Consider the following 19,177-nt stretch of genomic DNA (forward strand, 5'->3'; position numbering starts at 1 on the left):
AAAAATCACAAAAAGTCAGCATAAAAGTAATCCATAAGACTCTAGTGGTTAAATCTATGTCTTTAGAAATGATATGATATCATATCACTTCTGAAGACATGGATTTAACCACTAGAGTCTTATAGATTACTTTTAGGATGCCTTTATGTGCTTTTTGGAGCTTCAAAGGTCTGGCAATCATTCACTTGCATTGTATGGACCTACAGAGCTGAAATATTCTTCTAGAAATCTTTGTTTGTGTTCAACAGAAGAATGAGAGTCATACACATCTGGGATGTCATGAGAGTGAGTAAATGATGAGAGAATTTTTGGGTGAAATATCCCCATATGTTAGCAAACTAATTAAAGGGTTAGAAAAAGTTTTTAAACATTCATACACTTGTGAGGATCACAAGAAAGAGCAACTCATGTTTATGCAGTCAAATCTTAATCATCTGCATAAATAACTCAAGCTATTACATATTATGTGTGATTTGTTTTATTGTGCAGAGCTCTGAAAAGTTGCAACCAAAGAAACAGTACTCCAAAAAGCAAGGAGTACATTTTCCAAATAAATCTTTCAGATAAATAAAGTTATCCAAGAAAGTTCTATTCATAGCATACAGCCCTGCCAGAATGTGACATTAGAGCGGAACAGTGGTCTGCTGTTGAATCTGGTCCTCGTTTTGTAATTGGCAGAACATAACACTTGAATATTCTGTCCCTCCAGTCTCTCTCTCTCTCTCTCTCTGTCCTCAAAAATGGCATAGCAAGGCTGCACGCTATCTGTTCTAATTAGCAGCACATTTCTGCAAACGTGTAATGGGTGTAGGAAGAGAGCTGATCTGAGCTAAGAGCACCTGTGAGGTGTGAGCGGCTCCACATCTATCTGATACGCTGCTGATTAGCAAACAAGCCTGACCTTCCTGTAGAGTCCCTGAGGCTGGAGGTGAAGATATCTGCCAAGTGCTATGTTTGGAAAAGCGTACTAGCATACAGTACTTCTCTTACTCTTACTATGGCTGCAGTATAGGCCTATAGTAAGCAGGGTTTCTGCTGCATTCAAAAGTGAATTAAGAATGACAATTCACTCGCTAAATTTGTTAAAATATTCTGGGTTCAATAAAAGTTAAGCTCAATCGACAGCATTTGTGGCATAATGTTTATTTCTACAAAAATACATTTCAACTTGTTTCTTGGGAGGTTATAGTGAGGCACTTACAATGGAAGTGAATGGGGCCAATTTTTGGAGAGTTTAATCACAGAAATGTGAAGCTTATAATTTTATTAAAGCACTAAAAATAATTCTTCTGTTAAAACTTGTGTATTTTTTAAGCTGTAAAGTTGTATAAATCATCGTTTTTACTGTCGTTTTAGTGTTTAAATGTTTATGGCGTTACATTGTTATGGCAATGAAGTTATAAAATTGGGTATATCTTTACACAGAAAATATTTGCAAGTGATTTTATCACAGTAAAATCATGTTAAAACATATTGTTCATTTATTTTGTGGCTATACTTTTGAAACAGTGAGTATTTTTATATTTACAGATTGGCCCCATTCACATCCATTGTAAGTGCTTCACTGTAACTTAGAAAATGATTGATGAGTCAAAATCATTTTTTTGTGGTAATCAATATTATGCCACAAATGCTGTCGATTGAGCTTAACTTGTATCGAACCCGGAATATTCCTTTAACTGAATTTGAATTGTGTTAGCAAACTGGGTGTAGAATTGCAATTTGAATTTAATGATGTAGAGTTAAAATGGAATGAAATTCATAGAATAATAATGTTATATAAAAATACTGAAAACAAAATTCCAGTATAACCATCATACAACATATGGGTTGTTCCAAGAAACATTGGATATGTATAATCAGTGTTTAATAAATTAATTTAAATATATATATATATATATATATATATATATTATGGAGTTTGTTACACTTTTCCAGAAATGCTCTAATTTACTTACATTAAATTATATATATATATATATATATATGTATACACACATACACACACACACACACACACATACACTACTGGTCAAAAGTTTTGAAACACTTGACTGAAATGTTTCTCATGATCTTAAAAATCTTTTGATCTGAAGGCGTATGCTTAAATGTTTGAAATAATTTTTGTAGAGAAAAATATAATTGTGCCACCATATTAATTTATTTCATTATAAAACTAAAATTTAATAATAAAAAAAAAAAACCTTTTTTTTTGGACCAAATAATAAAGAAAAGCAGCCAATAAGTGCCCAACATAGATGGGAACTCCTTCAATACTGTTTAAAAAGCATCCCAGGGTGATACCTCAAGAAGTTGGTTGAGAAAATGTCAAGAGTACATGTCTGCAAATTCTAGGCAAAGGGTGACTACTTTGAAGATGCTAAAATATAACACAGTTTTGATTTATTTTGAGTTATTTAACATAATTCCCATAGTTCCATTTATGTTATTCTATAGTTTTGATGACTTTACTATTATTGTAAAATGTGAAAAAATTATAATAAAGAATGAGTAAGTGTTTCAAAACTTTTGACCGGTAGTGTGTGTGTGTGTGTGTATATATATATATATATAATTACACAATCAATAAATAAAAAATAAAAAAAACACACACATTTGGACACTTCCTGTCATTCCAATTGAATGGGGATCAATTCTGAAATTCAGGTTTAATTAACCCATATGCACAGTATGCAAATTTTATGCATAGAATTCCTGGATGATCTCCTACACTTGCCAAAATGAGCAGCGTAAAACAGAGCTTGTGCATGGAATACTGTATCCCACAATACAATGTACTCACTTGAGCTTCCATTTCCCATGTGATTAATGAACTAAATAAACATCTCATTTTTGATTCATTATTTACCAAATAGTAAGACAATTTTACACAAATTTGGAATAACAATGCAAAAGAGCTGTTTTTATTTCCAGGATAATAACTGTGGACACCACTTGCCACCACTTGTGATCTGGAACGTGCAACGTGATGAGGTCATGGTACAAATGTAGTAAGGGCATGTGACAACAATGTTTTATACTACTGTTTGAAATGTTTATCGTGAAATATTGCTTCCTACGGTTTCACTTATTATTATTAAAAAAAAGAACAAATAGTATGTAGAATACAGTGTATACTGCGCAGCATGCAGTTAGTAGTATGCTAGTATTCCATTCTAAACAGCCTTTGACTCCACTGGTGGTAAAGCAGAGGAAGTCAGAGCTTCGCCCCTGCAGGCAGCCTCCCATTGTCTTTCACATGCTCCCTCTATTAAGTAAGTGATAAAACAATCCGACGTCCGATGCAAATTATACTTTAGTGATTGTAATTATGGGTGTAGTTATAAATGAAGATGGGAATCTAACTGTAAGACTTTGTCTCTGGTGCACTACCCTCTTGAGTTTTTCCTCCTAAGATGCAATGTATCTGTTATGTTAATTACTAAGAGAAGATACCAGGCGGAAACTTGTACACACACATGAACAACTGATTATCGATCTGAAATCAAAAGGAAAAAAATGAAACCTATTTTTAGGACCATCAAAAAAAAAAAAAAAAATTATTTAAATTGTAAAGTATTTTACGTATTAATTTATAAAGTATGCATCATGGTAGTATTTGTCATACTGCTGTTAAAATGTGGTACTTTTTATAAGCTACAGTATTAACATTATTTCAATATATTTTACTGTAATACAATAAAAAATATACAGTGATATATGAGAATCACAAATGACAATTGAGAATAAAGAGATGTACTAATTAAACAACTCAAAAATGTCTGGATACATTATGTAATATATTGCTTTATGTAACATATGATTTTTTTATTTTGATTTTAGACATGTTTTTGAGAGTTTGACCCGGTCAGGAGATTGTTTTTCATCCAAACATCTGTTCAATGGATCTGTATATAAAGGTAGATTAAAGTTCTGTGTAACACAGCTCTTCCTCTATATACATTTCAAACATGATTCCTCAACTTAACACAAAATTATGGGGGTATTAAATCTTGTGCCTGTAAACATTTCTCATATGTTGCTGTGCTTTTTATGCTCTCGTTGCCCTAAGGGACATCAGGCCATACTGAAGGAACTCATGATGGTTGGACTTTCCATTGATTAATGAACAAAACTATCACATCTGTTATGAATGGCCTTGTGGAATTTCTTCCAAACACACTTTACTGACGTTTGCATTGGAGACTCAGTCCTTTTTGTGTCCTTTTATGAGACAAAACGATCCCCTTTGATCCCTGATTGCTTCCATGTGTAGTCTAAGACTAAAACAAAAATACTATCTTCTGTCTGCTGAGATTATGTTGGCCATTTTACCTCTGCATCTCTTCCGAGCTGGAGCAAAAGGGAGTAAGAGTACACACAAAACTATCTCACACTGGTTCATTTTGTCTTCCCCCAAATACCCTGTGCTTACTTTGGAAGATATATCAGCCAGTTCCCTAACAACAGCTCAGATCTACACTGTACCACAACATTCAGCACACCTTACTGATATTTCTCATCACATCAACAAACCACAGTGGCCTTGACTGACAGTATTTCACTTCAGATGTACAAAGCTCTGGCTCTGGACACTTTAACGACCCGGTGTGCAGGTCGTGTTTACTTTTGCAACTTTTTTCAAGACAAATCGTTTTGCTTTTGCAAACAATGTTTGGTCTGTCATTTGTGGTTTTGCATGTTCATGCGTAGCTAAACTTGCACGCACAGCTTTACAACTTGCTTGTTTAAATGCGTGCCCTTTCATTTGAATGTGTAAAATAGCCTATTTGTTAGTTTTACTCTGAATTGTTTGTCCAAGTTTCAGTTGAGATTATTCTTTTCTTTTAGTTGTTATCTGAATGTTCTGGAATCTGGACAAAATTACAGTTGTTTTGGTTTTCATCTGCACGAATGCTTCTTTGGAGAGTGGGATGGATTTTTCAACATCTGTTTGGCGGCACACAGTGGTTAATCAGCGAAACAACAGAACAGACTTTCAACCGCGTCCATTACCTGACGTTCCTTATCTGTGTTTCAAGAGCACAAATGTGTAGAGGTCTAGAGGATATTTCTCATTTTAGTACTCTAGTGATAAAATGGTTGGATTATTAACAACTTTAAAGGGATAGTTCACCCAAAAAAGATTCTTCTCTCATCATTTGTTTACCCTCATGCCATCCCAGATGTGAATGACTTTCTTTCTTCTGTTGAACACAAACAAAGATTGTTTGAAGAATATTTCAGCTCTGTAGGTCCATACAATGCAAATATATGGTGGTCAGAACTTTTAAGGTCAAAAACATATAAGGCAGCATAAAAATAATCAAAATGACTCCAGTGGTTTAATCCATGTCTTCAGAAACACTATAACAGGTGTGGGTGAGAAACAGATCAGTATTTGTTCTCTTTTTTACTATAAATCTTTACTTTCACATTCTTCTTTTGTTGTTATTGGCGTTTCGCATTCTTCATGCATAACGCTACCTTCTGTGCAGGGAGGAAAATTTTCACTGGCGGTCAAAAGTTTGGAATAATGTACAGATTTTGCTCTTATAGAAAGAAACTGGTACTTTAATTCACAAAGTGGCATTCAGCTGATCACAAAGTATTATCAGGATATTACTGATGTAAAAAACAGCACCATCACTATTTGAAAAAAGTCATTTTTGATCAAATCTAGACAGGCCCCATTTCCAGCAGCCATCACTCCAACACCTTATCCTTGAGTAATCATGCTAAATTGCTAATTTGGTACTAGAAAATCACTTGCCATTATATCAGACACAGCTGAAAGCTATTTGGTTCATGAAGTGAAGCTTAACATTGTCTTTGTGTTTGTTTTTGAGTTGCCACAGTATGCAATAGACTGGCATGTCTTAAGGTCAATATTAGGTCCAAAATGGCAAAAAAGAAACAGCTTTTTCTAGAAACTCATCAGTCAATCATTGTTTTGAGGAATGAAGGCTATGCAATGCTTGAAATTGCCAAAAAACTGAATATTTCATACAAAGGTGTACACTACAGTCTTCAAAGACAAAGGACAACTGGCTCTAACAAGGACAGAAAGAGATGTGGAAGGACCAGATGTACAACTAAACAAGAGGATAAGTACATCAGAGTCTCTAGTTTGAGAAATAGACGCCTCACATGTCCTCAGCTGACAGCTTCATTGAATTCTACCCGCTCAACACCAGTTTCATGTACAACAACAAAGAGAAGACTCAGGGGTGCAGGCCTTATGGGAAGAATTGCAAAGAAAAAGCCACTTTTGAAACAGAAAAACAAAAAGAAAAGGTTAGAGTGGGCAAAGAAACACAGACATTTGACAACAGATAATTGGAAAAGAGTGTTATGGATCTTAACCCCATTGAGCGTTTGTGGGATCAGCTAGACTGTAAGGTGCGTGAGAAGTTCCCGACAAGACAGCCACATCTATGGCAAGTGCTACAGGAAGAGTGGGGTGAAATGTCACCTGAGTATCTGGACAAACTGACAGCTAGAATACCAAGGATCTGCAAAGCTGTCATTGCTGCACATGGAGGATTTTTTGATGAGAACTCTTTGAAGTAGTTTAAGAAGTTCTGAAATTTTTTTTAAAAATTGTAATAGTAATTTTTCATGTTATTAATGTCCTGACTGTACACTATGATCAGTTGAATGCCACTTTGGTGAATAAAAGTACCAATTTCTTTCCATAAGAGCAAAATCTGTACATTAAACCAAACTTTTGGTCACCAGTGTATAGTAAAAAGGACTTAAATATTGATCTGTTTCTCACCCACACTATTACTTTTTTACAGCATTTTTATTTGTTTTGATCTAACTTGACATTCTATACCAATTTGAATACTATAACATATTTTTTGTAAAAAGTAATTTGTTCTCTCATTTATTAATACTGTGGGGTCAACAAATAATACAGATTCTGATATTGCTGCCTTTCTAGTGTGAAATAACATGATAATACTGTCACCGTGTGGACATTCAGTGTACTGCGCGGATGGACCAAATAACTGACCAAACACATAATGAAAAAACTATTACTTTTCTAATGAAAATGAACTAGTATTCATCTTGTACATTTTTCTCTTTTCCTCTTGCCCTTATTTGGCCAATTAAAGACGCACTTCCTCCACAATTACCGTTAAAAACACGGTCATATTTTGTTTTTTCCCCATATTTATTATTCTAAAACACGTGATAAAAACACAATTGAAACACAATAAGTTATACTGTAGTAAAAAGCACTTCAGAGTTCTATTCACAGCCATTATTAGTGTACAAGCCCATATGAAAATAGCATAGAAAGTGTGCATACAGTTTTTTAATAAGCCTTTGTCATACTTTATATTCCTCTACATAAGAATTTCCCTTGGCTGAATGAAAGACAGAAACAGGAGTTGCACCCTCATAGCATACCCTAAATTCATTATAATTTTTGAATATTCATATTTTAAAAACAACAACAATAAAAGGTTTGGCTAAATCATTTCAACAAATGCCCATGTCTTCATTTTAGAGCAAATCAGTCTTTTCACATATATGAAGTATATATATATATATATAAAACAAAAAGACATTAAATAGTCCAGGAAGCTTCTTTTTCTCTCTTGGCTTTGAGTTTGAAACAGTTTTGAATATTGGTGCATCACTTACACACAACCACGCATGCACACCCATGCAAATAAACACACAAACACATTCATACACACACTGCATAGAAGACTTGACTGTGATTAGCAATAATTGGAGTCGTTACTGTTGCCTGTGAACTCCCCTGTGTCTCTATCCTTTAAAGAAGACTCTTTGTTGCCATGGAGACAAAGCAAAGTGCTTAAGTGTTTGGCCAATACGAGCTGCTCGCAACTGCCCTTAAACTCACAAGCCAACAGATCCCACTTCCACTCAACAGATATGGAAACATTTGTTCTTACACCAAAATATAAGACGATTATCGTATAATACCTTTGTTCAAAGAATAAAATAAAACCATTTTAAGCAGAATTCAAAGACCCACTATTGCTATTGCACTTAAAATGTCTTTTTTTATAATCATGCCCTCAACAAACATATGCAATTCTCACTTAAACACAGGTAGCAAATGTCTAAAACTAAAAGTCAGATGAGAGAAAGAAATCCACCCACTTTAAAAAATGATGATAAAACAGTACAAAGTCAATAGTTAAACAACAACAACAACAATAATAATAATAATAATAATGAACAACAATAAATGATTATATTAAGGACAACCATTATAATCTGTGGAGTATAAAAAAAGGGACCTTTGTAAAAGTGATTGTCGTAACGATAGAAAGTGTCAAAAATATCAAAGGCAACAGCGAGATTCTCTGGACACAAAGCCTAAATATTACAGCACTGGAGATTCAAAAGACCAGGCGTACAAGCACAGCTGTGCAAGCATTTTGGCAGTCACATGGAAGAGAAACAGTCATTTTCATTTAGAAACAGGAGGGGAAAAATACTAAACTTGCCCCAAAAGTAAAAGTCCACACACAATTTTGTTTTGTGTCCTTTCATGTCCACAGCATTGAATCCATAACGGTTGGTTTTATAGTAGAACAATAAGTGAGTTCTGCGCACAGATGCTGAATAGATGTGCTGTGGTCAGATCAGTGTGTGTTGGATGATTCTGAAAAGTGAATTTTATAGACACACACATTCACATACGCACACTGAGATGGCATGGCTTACAGTCCCGACAGCCCTATATCTGAACGTTAAGCCCCTGAATGCTTCTACAGCGTCTACTCACTTTATCTCTCTCATATACACATGTAAAACACACACACACACACACACACACACACACACAAAGACAGTGAGAGCCAGTCCCTGAAGCTGTTCTTTTGGGATGGGTCTTGTTGGCTTGTAAAGTAAAAATAAATACAATTGTTTTTTCTCAGTCATATGAGGGAGAGTTTTAGCTAGTGCCAGTCTTCATCATCTGCATCCTCCTCTTCTTCTGAGGAGTCATCACTGCTAGCTCTCCGTGTTCCGGCCCCCATCGCTCCATTCTGCTGGGCGGCTAACATTGCTGCTGCTGCCGCCCGCTGCTCTGCCTCTCTCTGTCTGAGTGCTGCCGCTTTCTTCTCCGCCTCAGCGTGACTTTTCATGTGGGCACTGCGACTTTTTACCTTATAGAAGATCCTGAAGAGAACACAGTGTTCCAGTTAGCACAAAACATATGAGAAGCACTGATTCATGTGAGGGAATGAACACTGTGACATAAGGGATAGCAGGGATAATTGTAACACTGTTTTCGCCCATTTATTCTGAAAATGTGTAGCGTAAACGTTTGCAATGTTGATTTAGAGATCATTGAGGTATTAGCAGTCATTAACCATGCCAATACAATTTATAGCTTAAAGGGATAGTTCACCCAAAAATTTAAATTCTCTCAACATTTACTCACCGTCATGCCATCCCAGATGTGTATGACTTTCTTTCTTCTGCAGAACACAAACAAAGATTTTTAGAAGAATATCTCAGCTATGTAGGTCCATACAATGTGAGTGAATGGTGATCAGAATTTTGACGGTCCAAAAAGCACATAAAGGCAGCATAAAAGTAATCCATACCACTTCAGTGGTTAAATCTGTATCTTCAAAAGCAATATGATAGGTGTGGGTGAGAAACAGATGAAAGTTTAAGTCCTTTTTTACTATAAATCACCAGTTTTACTTTCACTTTCTTCTTCTTTTGCTTTTGGTGATTTGTATTTGTTGTGCATATCGCCACCTACTGGGATATGCAGGGAGGAGAATTTATAGTAAAAAAAGACTTTATTATTGATCTGTTTCTCACCCACACCTATCATATCACTTCTGAAGACATGGATTTAACCACTGGAGTCTTATGGATTACTTTTATGCTGCCTTTATATGCGTTGCATTGTACGGACCTACAGAGCTGAAATATTTTTCTGAAAATCTTCTTTTGTGTTCTGGAGAAGAAACAAAGACACACCTGGGATGGCATGAAAGTAAATGAGAGAATTTTCATTTTCTATCATGAAATGAAAGAGAAAATAAACCGTCGAAACAGACAGTTCACACTGTTCACTTTAGCACCTCTTGTGGCAATGCTGAGAATGCAATGTGAGCTAGCATTGCGAATTGTACTGTCACACTTTGGAATGCAACAATGTGTGAAATCAAGCTTGCGAAACTAGAAGCATCTGCAATAACATACTTGCGTAGTATGAGTATGTTCCAGGCCTTGATTAACCGGAAAGCATTACAAAAATCTGTAACTACTTTGTATAGTGTCAGAGAAACTGCATGAAGACTGAAGATTGCTTGATCATGCACAAAAAAGTACCATGGTATTACCATATTTTGGTTTTTTCCCCCGACAAGTACCATGTTAATATGATTCATTTGAAGAACACTGGATTACCATGTGAATACTATAGTCTATAAATATGGTGATTTTTCCATACCATGGTATATTTTTTAAAGTACCGTTATATTACTATACCATCATTGCACCGCCACAGTACTTTTCAGTCAGAGATGGAAGAGATGCCACGTGTGTATTCAATTGCACACACAAATGTATATGTACAGAGCAGGAAACATGGCATTCAACATCTCTGTGGACTTTTGGTTGCTAAGATACTGTTGATTTTAACAAGTAGACCGTTGCCATGGATAAAATCTCCTATCGAAATCAAATGTTGCATTTTTACTGCTTACTACTAGAATGAGCTCTGACGCATAAGAGCCATCAAGCTTTATTGATTCCCCTTTAAGACCCCATGTCTTTTTATGAGCAGTTTTATATCCGCTGCATGAAACAACCAAACTTCTGCCAACACTTGCAATCTACAGGTAATGTAAACGGCAATTATACAAAAGCTTTTTAATTAACTAAATCAGTGGTTCCCAACCCTGTTCCTGGAGGCCCCCCAACACTGCATATGTTCTCCCTTATCTGACACACCCAATTCAGGTCAAAGAGTCTCTCCTAACAAGCTAATGATTTAAATCAGGTGTGTTTGATTAGAGAGATATCCAAAATGTGTAATGTTGGGGGGGCTTCCAGGAACAGGGTTGGGAACCACTGAACTAAATAAACTAAAGGCTACTGGCTATTGTATACAGGTGCATCTCAATAAATTAGAATGTCATGGAAAAGTTCATTTATTTCAGTAATTCAACTCAAATTGTGAAACTCGTGTATTAAATAAATTCATTGCACACAGACTGAAGTTGTTTAAGTCTTTGGTTCTTTTAATTGTGATGATTTTGGCTCACATTTAACAAAAACCCACCAATTCACTATCTCAAAAAATTAGAATACATCATAAGACCAATAAAAAAAAACATTTTTAGTGAATTGTTGGCCTTCTGGAAAGTATGTTCATTTACTGTATATGTACTCAATACTTGGTAGGGGCTCCTTTTGCTTTAATTACTGCCTCAATTCGGCGTGGCATGGAGGTGATCAGTTTGTGGCACTGCTGAGCTGGTATGGAAGCCCAGGTTTCTTTGACAGTGGCCTTCAGCTCATCTGCATTTTTTGGTCTCTTGTTTCTCATTTTCCTCTTGACAATACCCCATAGATTCTCTATGGGGTTCAGGTCTGGTGAGTTTGCTGGCCAGTCAAGCACACCAACACCATGGTCATTTAACCAACTTTTGGTGCTTTTGGCAGTGTGGGCAGGTGCCAAATCCTGCTGGAAAATGAAATCAGCATCTTTAAAAAGCTGGTCAGCAGAAGGAAGCCTGAAGTGCTCCAAAATTTCTTGGTAAACGGGTGCAGTGACTTTGGTTTTCAAAAAACAAAATGGACCAACACCAGCAGATGACATTGCACCCCAAATCATCACAGACTGTGGAAACTTAACACTGGACTTCAAGCAACTTGGGCTATGAGCTTCTCCACCCTTCCTCCAGACTCTAGGACCTTGGTTTCCAAATGAAATACAAAACTTGCTCTCATCTGAAAAGAGGACTTTGGAACACTGGGCAACAGTCCAGTTCTTCTTCTCCTTAGCCCAGGTAAGACGCCTCTGACGTTGTCTCTGGTTCAGGAGTGGCTTAACAAGAGGAATACGACAACTGTTGCCAAATTCCTTGACATGTCTGTGTGTGGTGGCTCTTGATGCCTTGACCCCAGCCTCAGTCCATTCCTTGTGAAGTTCAGCCAAATTCTTGAATTGATTTTGCTTGACAATCATAAGGCTGCTGTTCTCTCGGTTGGTTGTGCATCTTTTTCTTCCACACTTTTTCCTTCCACTCAACTTTTTGTTAACATGCTTGGATACAGCACTCTGTGAACAGCCAGCTTCTTTGGCAATGAATGTTTGTGGCTTACCCTCATTGTGAAGGGTGTCAATGATTGTCTTCTGGACAACTGTCAGATCAGCAGTCTTCCCCATGATTGTGTAGCCTAGTGAACCAAACTGAGAGACCATTTTGAAGGCTCAGGAAACCTTTGCAGGTGTTTTGAGTTGATTAGCTGATTGGCATGTCACCATATTCTAATTTTTTGAGATAGTGAATTGGTGGGTTTTTGTTAAATGTGAGCCAAAATCATCACAATTAAAAGAACCAAAGACTTAAACTACTTCAGTCTGTGTGCACTGAATTTATTTAATACACGAGTTTCACAATTTGAGTTGAATTACTGAAATAAATGAACTTTTCCACGACATTCTAATTTATTGAGATGCACCTGTATATACAGCTCTGGAAAAACCACTGCAAAATTATCAGTTTCTTTGGATTTACTATTTATAGGTATGTGTCTGAGTAAAATGAACAATTTTGTTTTATTCTATAAAGTACTGACAACATTTCTCCCAAATTCCAAATAAACATATTGTCATTTAAAGCATTTATTTGCAGAAAATGACAACTGGTCAAAATAACAAAAAAGATGCAGTGTTTTCAGACCTCGAATAATTCACAGGGTTCCTATAGCTTAAAAGTGCAATATGTAACAATTTTCATGTAATATTTGCCTTTTTTTGCCAATGTGTGAACGGCTTGTAACGCAACTTAAAAAATGAGCCCTTCCCGGACTTCCTAGGTTGCCTATTAAAGCCTGTAGATTGATTTTCATGCAAAGGGAGCGGGTCGGTTTTGCCGGGAAAATCCAAAGGATGTGACGTTTATGCACGCTCACGAGAGCCTTGACTCAGTGCTTCTTCCGCTATTCAACAGCAACAACAAACTGCATCTCTAGGTAACGTTATCTTAGAGATGGAATCCAGCAAACGTCCAGCTCCCAGCACAACACCGACTCCTACACAAACTCCGAGTAAGCCAAAAAAAAAAAAAAGAAGAAAAAAAAACAACAACATTTATTTACTGAATGCCATCTGGCTAAGTGGGAATGTGATCGTGGTCAGGCGAAAACTAGAGTGAACATCGGCAGGACGTTTGATTCCTGGAGGGACCTTAGTTCGGTTTTGGGGATCAAAACCGACCCTGAATTGGCATTCTTCTTATTGGACAGGTAAGCTTACATAACTGCAAAGCATGTGAAATATAGTGTCATAAGGATTGATCTGTGTAATTTTAGCTAACTTGATCTTGCCTGCTAACGCTGGTGAATTGCAAGCTACCTTGCTTCGTAACTTTCAAATAATTTCAACTATCTTCTCTGTATACTAAAAGTCAGGTATACAGGATTAATTTAAGCAAATACGCTGGTTTCTTGATCATATTGCAACATAACAGTTCAGTGCAACAGTAAACTGTCTGGTATAGTTTGGTAGTATGTAGCTGTATGTGTGTATCAGTATGCTATGTTAGCTGATAAGTAGTTTTAGTTTGTAGAAAAACAATCATAACTGTGTAATTTTAATTATGCTACCTCATCTGTCAGCATGATGCCAGTGAATCACGTTCAGTCTCTTTGTACGTTACGTCATTGTTTTGGCCGGTGCTTGCTCGCATCCCTATGGAGGTAGCTGGCTGCACTTCACTTAACGGCCACAGGTGTCATTAATATCAAGGGTTTCTGAATCTTTCATACTGCAACTTTAAGGCAAGTTAAATTTAAGACTTTTTTAATGCCACTTGGAATGACGATAACCAAAATTTAAGAAAAAAACAACATCAATTACTTAGGGTTAGGGACAATTTTGACCAAATGTTTATTGAAATATAAAACATTACCTTTTTGGTCCAGTGAAAAAGTTAGATGATCTACTTCTAATGTAAAAAAAAAAAAAAAAAAAACTTTCTAGAGTGGAACACATGGAACACAATAACATAAAACAACATAATCATGAATCATCAGTAAAAAGGCACAGTTGGCTGAGAACTATAATTCTTGTATTCGTTACGTGCTTTCATGGTGGTATGCATTTAATGCATGTTCAAAATACACAACTGAAAAGCCAATAATAATGCGTCACTTAAATCTGAACTGGGAACTGGAAAATACCTGAGCGGGTTGGCGGGTTGACTTGGCAGTTTTGTGTTTCTCACTCTGCATGTGGGATTCCACTGTCTTGATTCTCATCATGCAGAGTTTGAAACACTTCCTGCACAAAATACACCGTGCCTCGTATACATTGCCTGGTACCGGTTTCAGCCATGCCGCAAAATCTTGGTTGAATGGGCAATTTTCACTGAATTTGCACTTCCCCATGTCGTCGATAGCTAGCAGACAGTGCATCTGCTCTGAGCATCCTGACCGCAAACAATATACAAGTGTTATTGGTTCCGCTATCCTGATCTGCGTGACGTTAATGCGAGAGGCATTTGGTAAATTATTTAAAAAAATTGATGTTACCAATTATTTTGAGATTTTAAATTGTAATGTCAGAAAAAACTATTCATAAAATCCTACTGCCCATGTCTTAGCATTTTTAAGACTTTTGAAAGATTGATTTAAGAAATTTTAAAACCAATTAAGGACTTGTTTTTAGATTTATGAATACATTGCCTTTTAAGGCTTTTTAAGGATCTGTGGGAACCCTGACCATTATTCGAGGTCTGAAAACACTGCATCTTTTTGTTATTTTGACCAGCTGTCATTTTCTGCAAATAAATGCTCTAAATGACAATATTTTTATTTGGAATTTGGGAGAAATGTTGTCAGTAGTTTATAGAATAAAACAAAAATGATAATTTTACTCAAACACATACCTATAAATAGTAAATCCAGAGAAACTGATAATTTTGCAGTGGTCTCTTCATTTTTCCAGAGCTGTATATACAGTTGAAGTCAGAAGTTTACATACACCTTAGCCAAATACATTTATACAATTATCACAATTCCTGACATTTAATCATAAAAAACATTTCCTGTCTTAGGTCAGTTAGGATCACTATTTTAAGAATAATAGTAGAGAAAATGATTTATTTCAGCTTTTATTTCTTTCATCACATTCCCAGTGTCAGAAGTTTACATACACTTTGTTAGTATTTGGTATCATTGCCTTAAAATTGTTTAACTTGGGTCAAACATTTTGGGAAGCCTTCCACAAGCTTCTCACAATAAGCTGTTGGAATTTTGGCCCATTCCTCCAGACAGAACTGGTGTAACTGAGTCAGGTTTGTAGGCCTCCTTGCTCGCACACACTTTTTCAGTTCCTCGGATTGAGGTCAGAGCTTTATGATGGCCACTCCAATACTTTGACTTTGTTGTCCTTAAGCCATTTTGCCACAACTTTGGAGGTGTGCTTGGGGTCATTGTCCATTTGGAAGACCCATTTGCGACCAAGCTTTAACTTACTGGCTGATGTCTTGAGATGTTGCTTCAATATAGCCACATAATTTCCATTCCTCATGATGCCATCTATTTTGTAAAGTGCACCAGTCCCTCCTGCAGCAAAGCACCCACACAACATGATGCTGCCACCCCCATGCTTCACAATTGTTTGTACAGATGAACATGGTACCTTCAGGCATTTGGAAATTGCTCCCAAGGATAAACAAGACTTGTTGAGGTCCACATTTTTTTCTGAGGTCTTGGCTGATTTCTTTAGATTTTCCCATGATGTCAAGCAAAGAGTCAGTTGTTTGAAGGTAGGCCTTAAAATACATCCACAGGTACACCTCCTATCAGAAGCTAATTGGTTAATTGTCTAAAGTCTTGACATCATTTTCTGGAATTTCCCAAGCTGCTTAAATGCACAGTTAATTTAGTGTATGTAAACTTCTGACCCACTGGAATTGTGATATAGTCAATTAAAAGTGAAAAAATCTGTCTGTAAACAACTGTTGGAAAATGTCATGCACAAATTATGTCCTAACGACTTGCCAAAACTATAGTTTGTTAATATGAAATCTGTGGAGTGGTTAAAAAATGAGTTTTAATGACTTTAACATAAGTGTATGTAAACTTCTGACTTCAATATATAAAAGGGACAAGCCCCAAGCTATATGTCCTGCCCCAGTGTCCTGTTTTAGTAGGAAATGTGTCACTCAAGAACAAAAATTGCAATTGTCAAAGTGATTTTCAAGTTGCATCAACACCATGTAGTGTTGAAGTGTTTTACTGACCTGCCACACTTCTTGCAGGGGAATTCGCCCTCCTGGTTAGTCTGTCCCTTTCCCGTACTGCCAGCCCCACTCTTCCGCCCTGTGGTGTCAGAGCGAGGTTTAGATGGTGGTGTCGGCGCATGACTGACCCCCAACGTTGAGGAATCTCTCGTGCTGTCCTCCTGACTTCTTAAAACCAGAATGGCAGCAGCCTAACAGGAAAAAGATGGTTAGTAAAAGCAAGGACAGCTGACAAATACAGATAGTAGTTAAATGTCTCGGCTGATAATTTAAAGGTTGTTTGTTCAAAATCGAACCCAAAAGGGTGACCATTTTTCCCCTGAGCAAAGTCTTAATTCCAGGTTATTCCACTCAGATTGGATAAAGGCATCTGCTAAATGACTTGACATTCTGCACTAAACAGCTGAACATTCATTGTATATCAAACATGACTACAATCAGATGACAGTGTATTTTACTCTCCTATTGCCTGATACCACTAGATGGCACTAAAAACAACCTAAAGCAGTAAACTAGCCATGATTATCATCATAAAAGTCCCAGGCCTATCACTTTGTTATTGTAATTTCAAATGCGCAACAAATGGGGATGAACTCTGGATAACTGGAAGATATTTTTCTGTAGTTATTATGTATTTCTGTAAGCTCATTATAACTTAAAAAAATTGTTCATCCAAATATATAGAAATTGCCATTATTTACATATTCACCAGTTTTTTTCCGTGGAACACAAAAGGAGAATTAATTATTTCCAACTCCCTGCTTTCCATACAATGGTAGTATATAATGACCAGTCTGTCAAGCTACAAAAAGCATTGTAAAAGTATAATAAAAGTAGTCCATACACATACTGTATGTGATGAACAAACCAATTTTATTATTCACTCTCAAATCAAATCATTTATGCAACTCAGTATGCTGCTCTCAAATCAAATATTTCCTTATAACCACATTATTTAAAATTTCTCCTTTTGTATTGCACTGACAAAATAACCGCATATGGGTTTACATGTTTATGGGGGAGAGTAAATGATGACAGAATTTTCATTTTGGGGTGAACCATCCCTTTAACATTTAGCAAAAATCTTGCCAACTCACATTTTCAGTGGCCTGTAGAGATTGTGTCACCCTGCCTGGGCTGTTTTCTTGCTTTCTGTCACATGACCCATCCCACTTCCTGCTTTCATCCTCTTCTTTCCGTGATTCAAATTTCTGTGAACTCTGTCAACGGATGAAAAATAATATGACGTGCTGCACTGCTCTATATGGAATCACACCAAACAGGTATACACATATACACAAGCCACAGGAACCTACTTTATTGTCCACTTCCTCCTCTGTTGTGGGTTTTGTCTCTAGCAGTTCTGCTTCTCCATATGTGAGCGTTCCGTTCCTGCCGATCTTCACTTGCTTCTTATACGTGTAGTAAAACTCCACACACTGAGCCACTGTTTTGGAGCTCACCTTTATGACAAACACAAATGCACTTCAGCACCTCCACAATTCACTATTAAACTAGGCATTTACATGTTTGCTCATGCAAAACTTGGAAACACGATGCTAAGGTGTTTTGAGTGGTTGCCAGTTTGGGCCTGTATGGTTGCTACGGTGTTCTGAGTTGTTTTCAGGGCATTGCTGTGTGGTTGCTAGGGTGGTTTCTGGTTGATTAATGCACAATATGAGGAATCGATTACTCTTGTAGCACAAATCCAAATCGTAATGCTCAGAGTTAGGCGTAAGTTCAAAGAGACCTGTGACTCAGCAAATATAACTTTTTAAATGGTTAGTCCTACCAGTTTCTGCACCATGAAGAAGTCCTTCTTATAGGCAGCAATGCCTTTATTGAAGCAACGCCTTTCATCTGCCGTCCAGCTGTCAGAGCCTGTATGAGATTGACAAACCATCAGAAAAAATGTAGATTGTCCTAATAGACCATCCCCCATCCTCAACAAACACAAAGAACAGAGAGAGGGCAGACAGCCCACACACACATGTCCAGACAAACAATGATGCCCCTGCATTCACCCAGGAATTAACAACATGCCACAGACACACTCCCCCTCCTTTCCTCTCTCTACCCTCATCCTCTCAAGTACTCTACCCAGCAACCCACTCGGTCACCCAGTAATCTCTCTACAACACCCCTCCATTCGGCATTCTCCACTCCTCAGCTGCTTTTGTTTATAACTGAGTGATAGAGACAGTGTACTTTGGAATGCCAGTGTAGCGGGTGGCAGGGTACCACATATACACATTCCATTAGGATTAAAGACAAAAAGTCACTTACAAATGAAAATTCTGTATGTCCACACCCTCATGGTGTTGTAAAGCAGTATGACTAGCACCATGAAAAGTGTCATAAAAGTGATTTAAAATGACTCATGCACAATATTCCAAGTCTTATGAAGTAATACAACAGCTTTAGGTGAGAAACAACCCAAATTTTGGAGTTGTTATTCACTGACAATCTTAAAGGAATAGTTCACCCTAAAATGAAACTTCTCACATATTTGAAGCTCTAAAAAGGACATAAAGGAAACATAAAAGTAATCCATAAGACTCCAGTGGTTAAATCTATATCTTCAGAAGCGATATGACAGGCGTAGGTGAGAAACAGGTCAATATTTAAGTCTTTTTTTTTTCTTTTTTTTTTTAAATCTCCACTTTTACATCTGAAAGTCA

At 36.7% G+C, this 19,177-nt stretch overlaps 1 protein-coding gene across 2 annotated transcripts in view; it reads right to left on the minus strand.

The window, feature by feature from the left end:
- Window positions 1-6,861: 6,861 nt before the first annotated feature.
- LOC127455031 (mitotic deacetylase-associated SANT domain protein-like) overlaps window positions 6,862-19,177 on the minus strand; it is a 45,645-nt gene continuing 33,329 nt past the window's right edge. For both annotated transcript variants that reach the window (XM_051722566.1, XM_051722565.1), the window contains exons 9-13: window positions 18,289-18,377; window positions 17,813-17,959; window positions 17,594-17,716; window positions 16,497-16,687; window positions 6,862-9,174 (exon numbers count right to left, since the gene is read on the minus strand). In XM_051722566.1, coding sequence (XP_051578526.1) covers window positions 8,952-9,174; window positions 16,497-16,687; window positions 17,594-17,716; window positions 17,813-17,959; window positions 18,289-18,377 — 773 coding nt within the window. In that variant the 3' untranslated portion in view covers window positions 6,862-8,951. The remainder of the gene's footprint in view (window positions 9,175-16,496; window positions 16,688-17,593; window positions 17,717-17,812; window positions 17,960-18,288; window positions 18,378-19,177) is intronic.

This window comes from Myxocyprinus asiaticus, chromosome 17 (assembly GCF_019703515.2).
Source record: "Myxocyprinus asiaticus isolate MX2 ecotype Aquarium Trade chromosome 17, UBuf_Myxa_2, whole genome shotgun sequence".
Lineage (NCBI taxonomy): Eukaryota > Metazoa > Chordata > Actinopteri > Cypriniformes > Catostomidae > Myxocyprinus > Myxocyprinus asiaticus.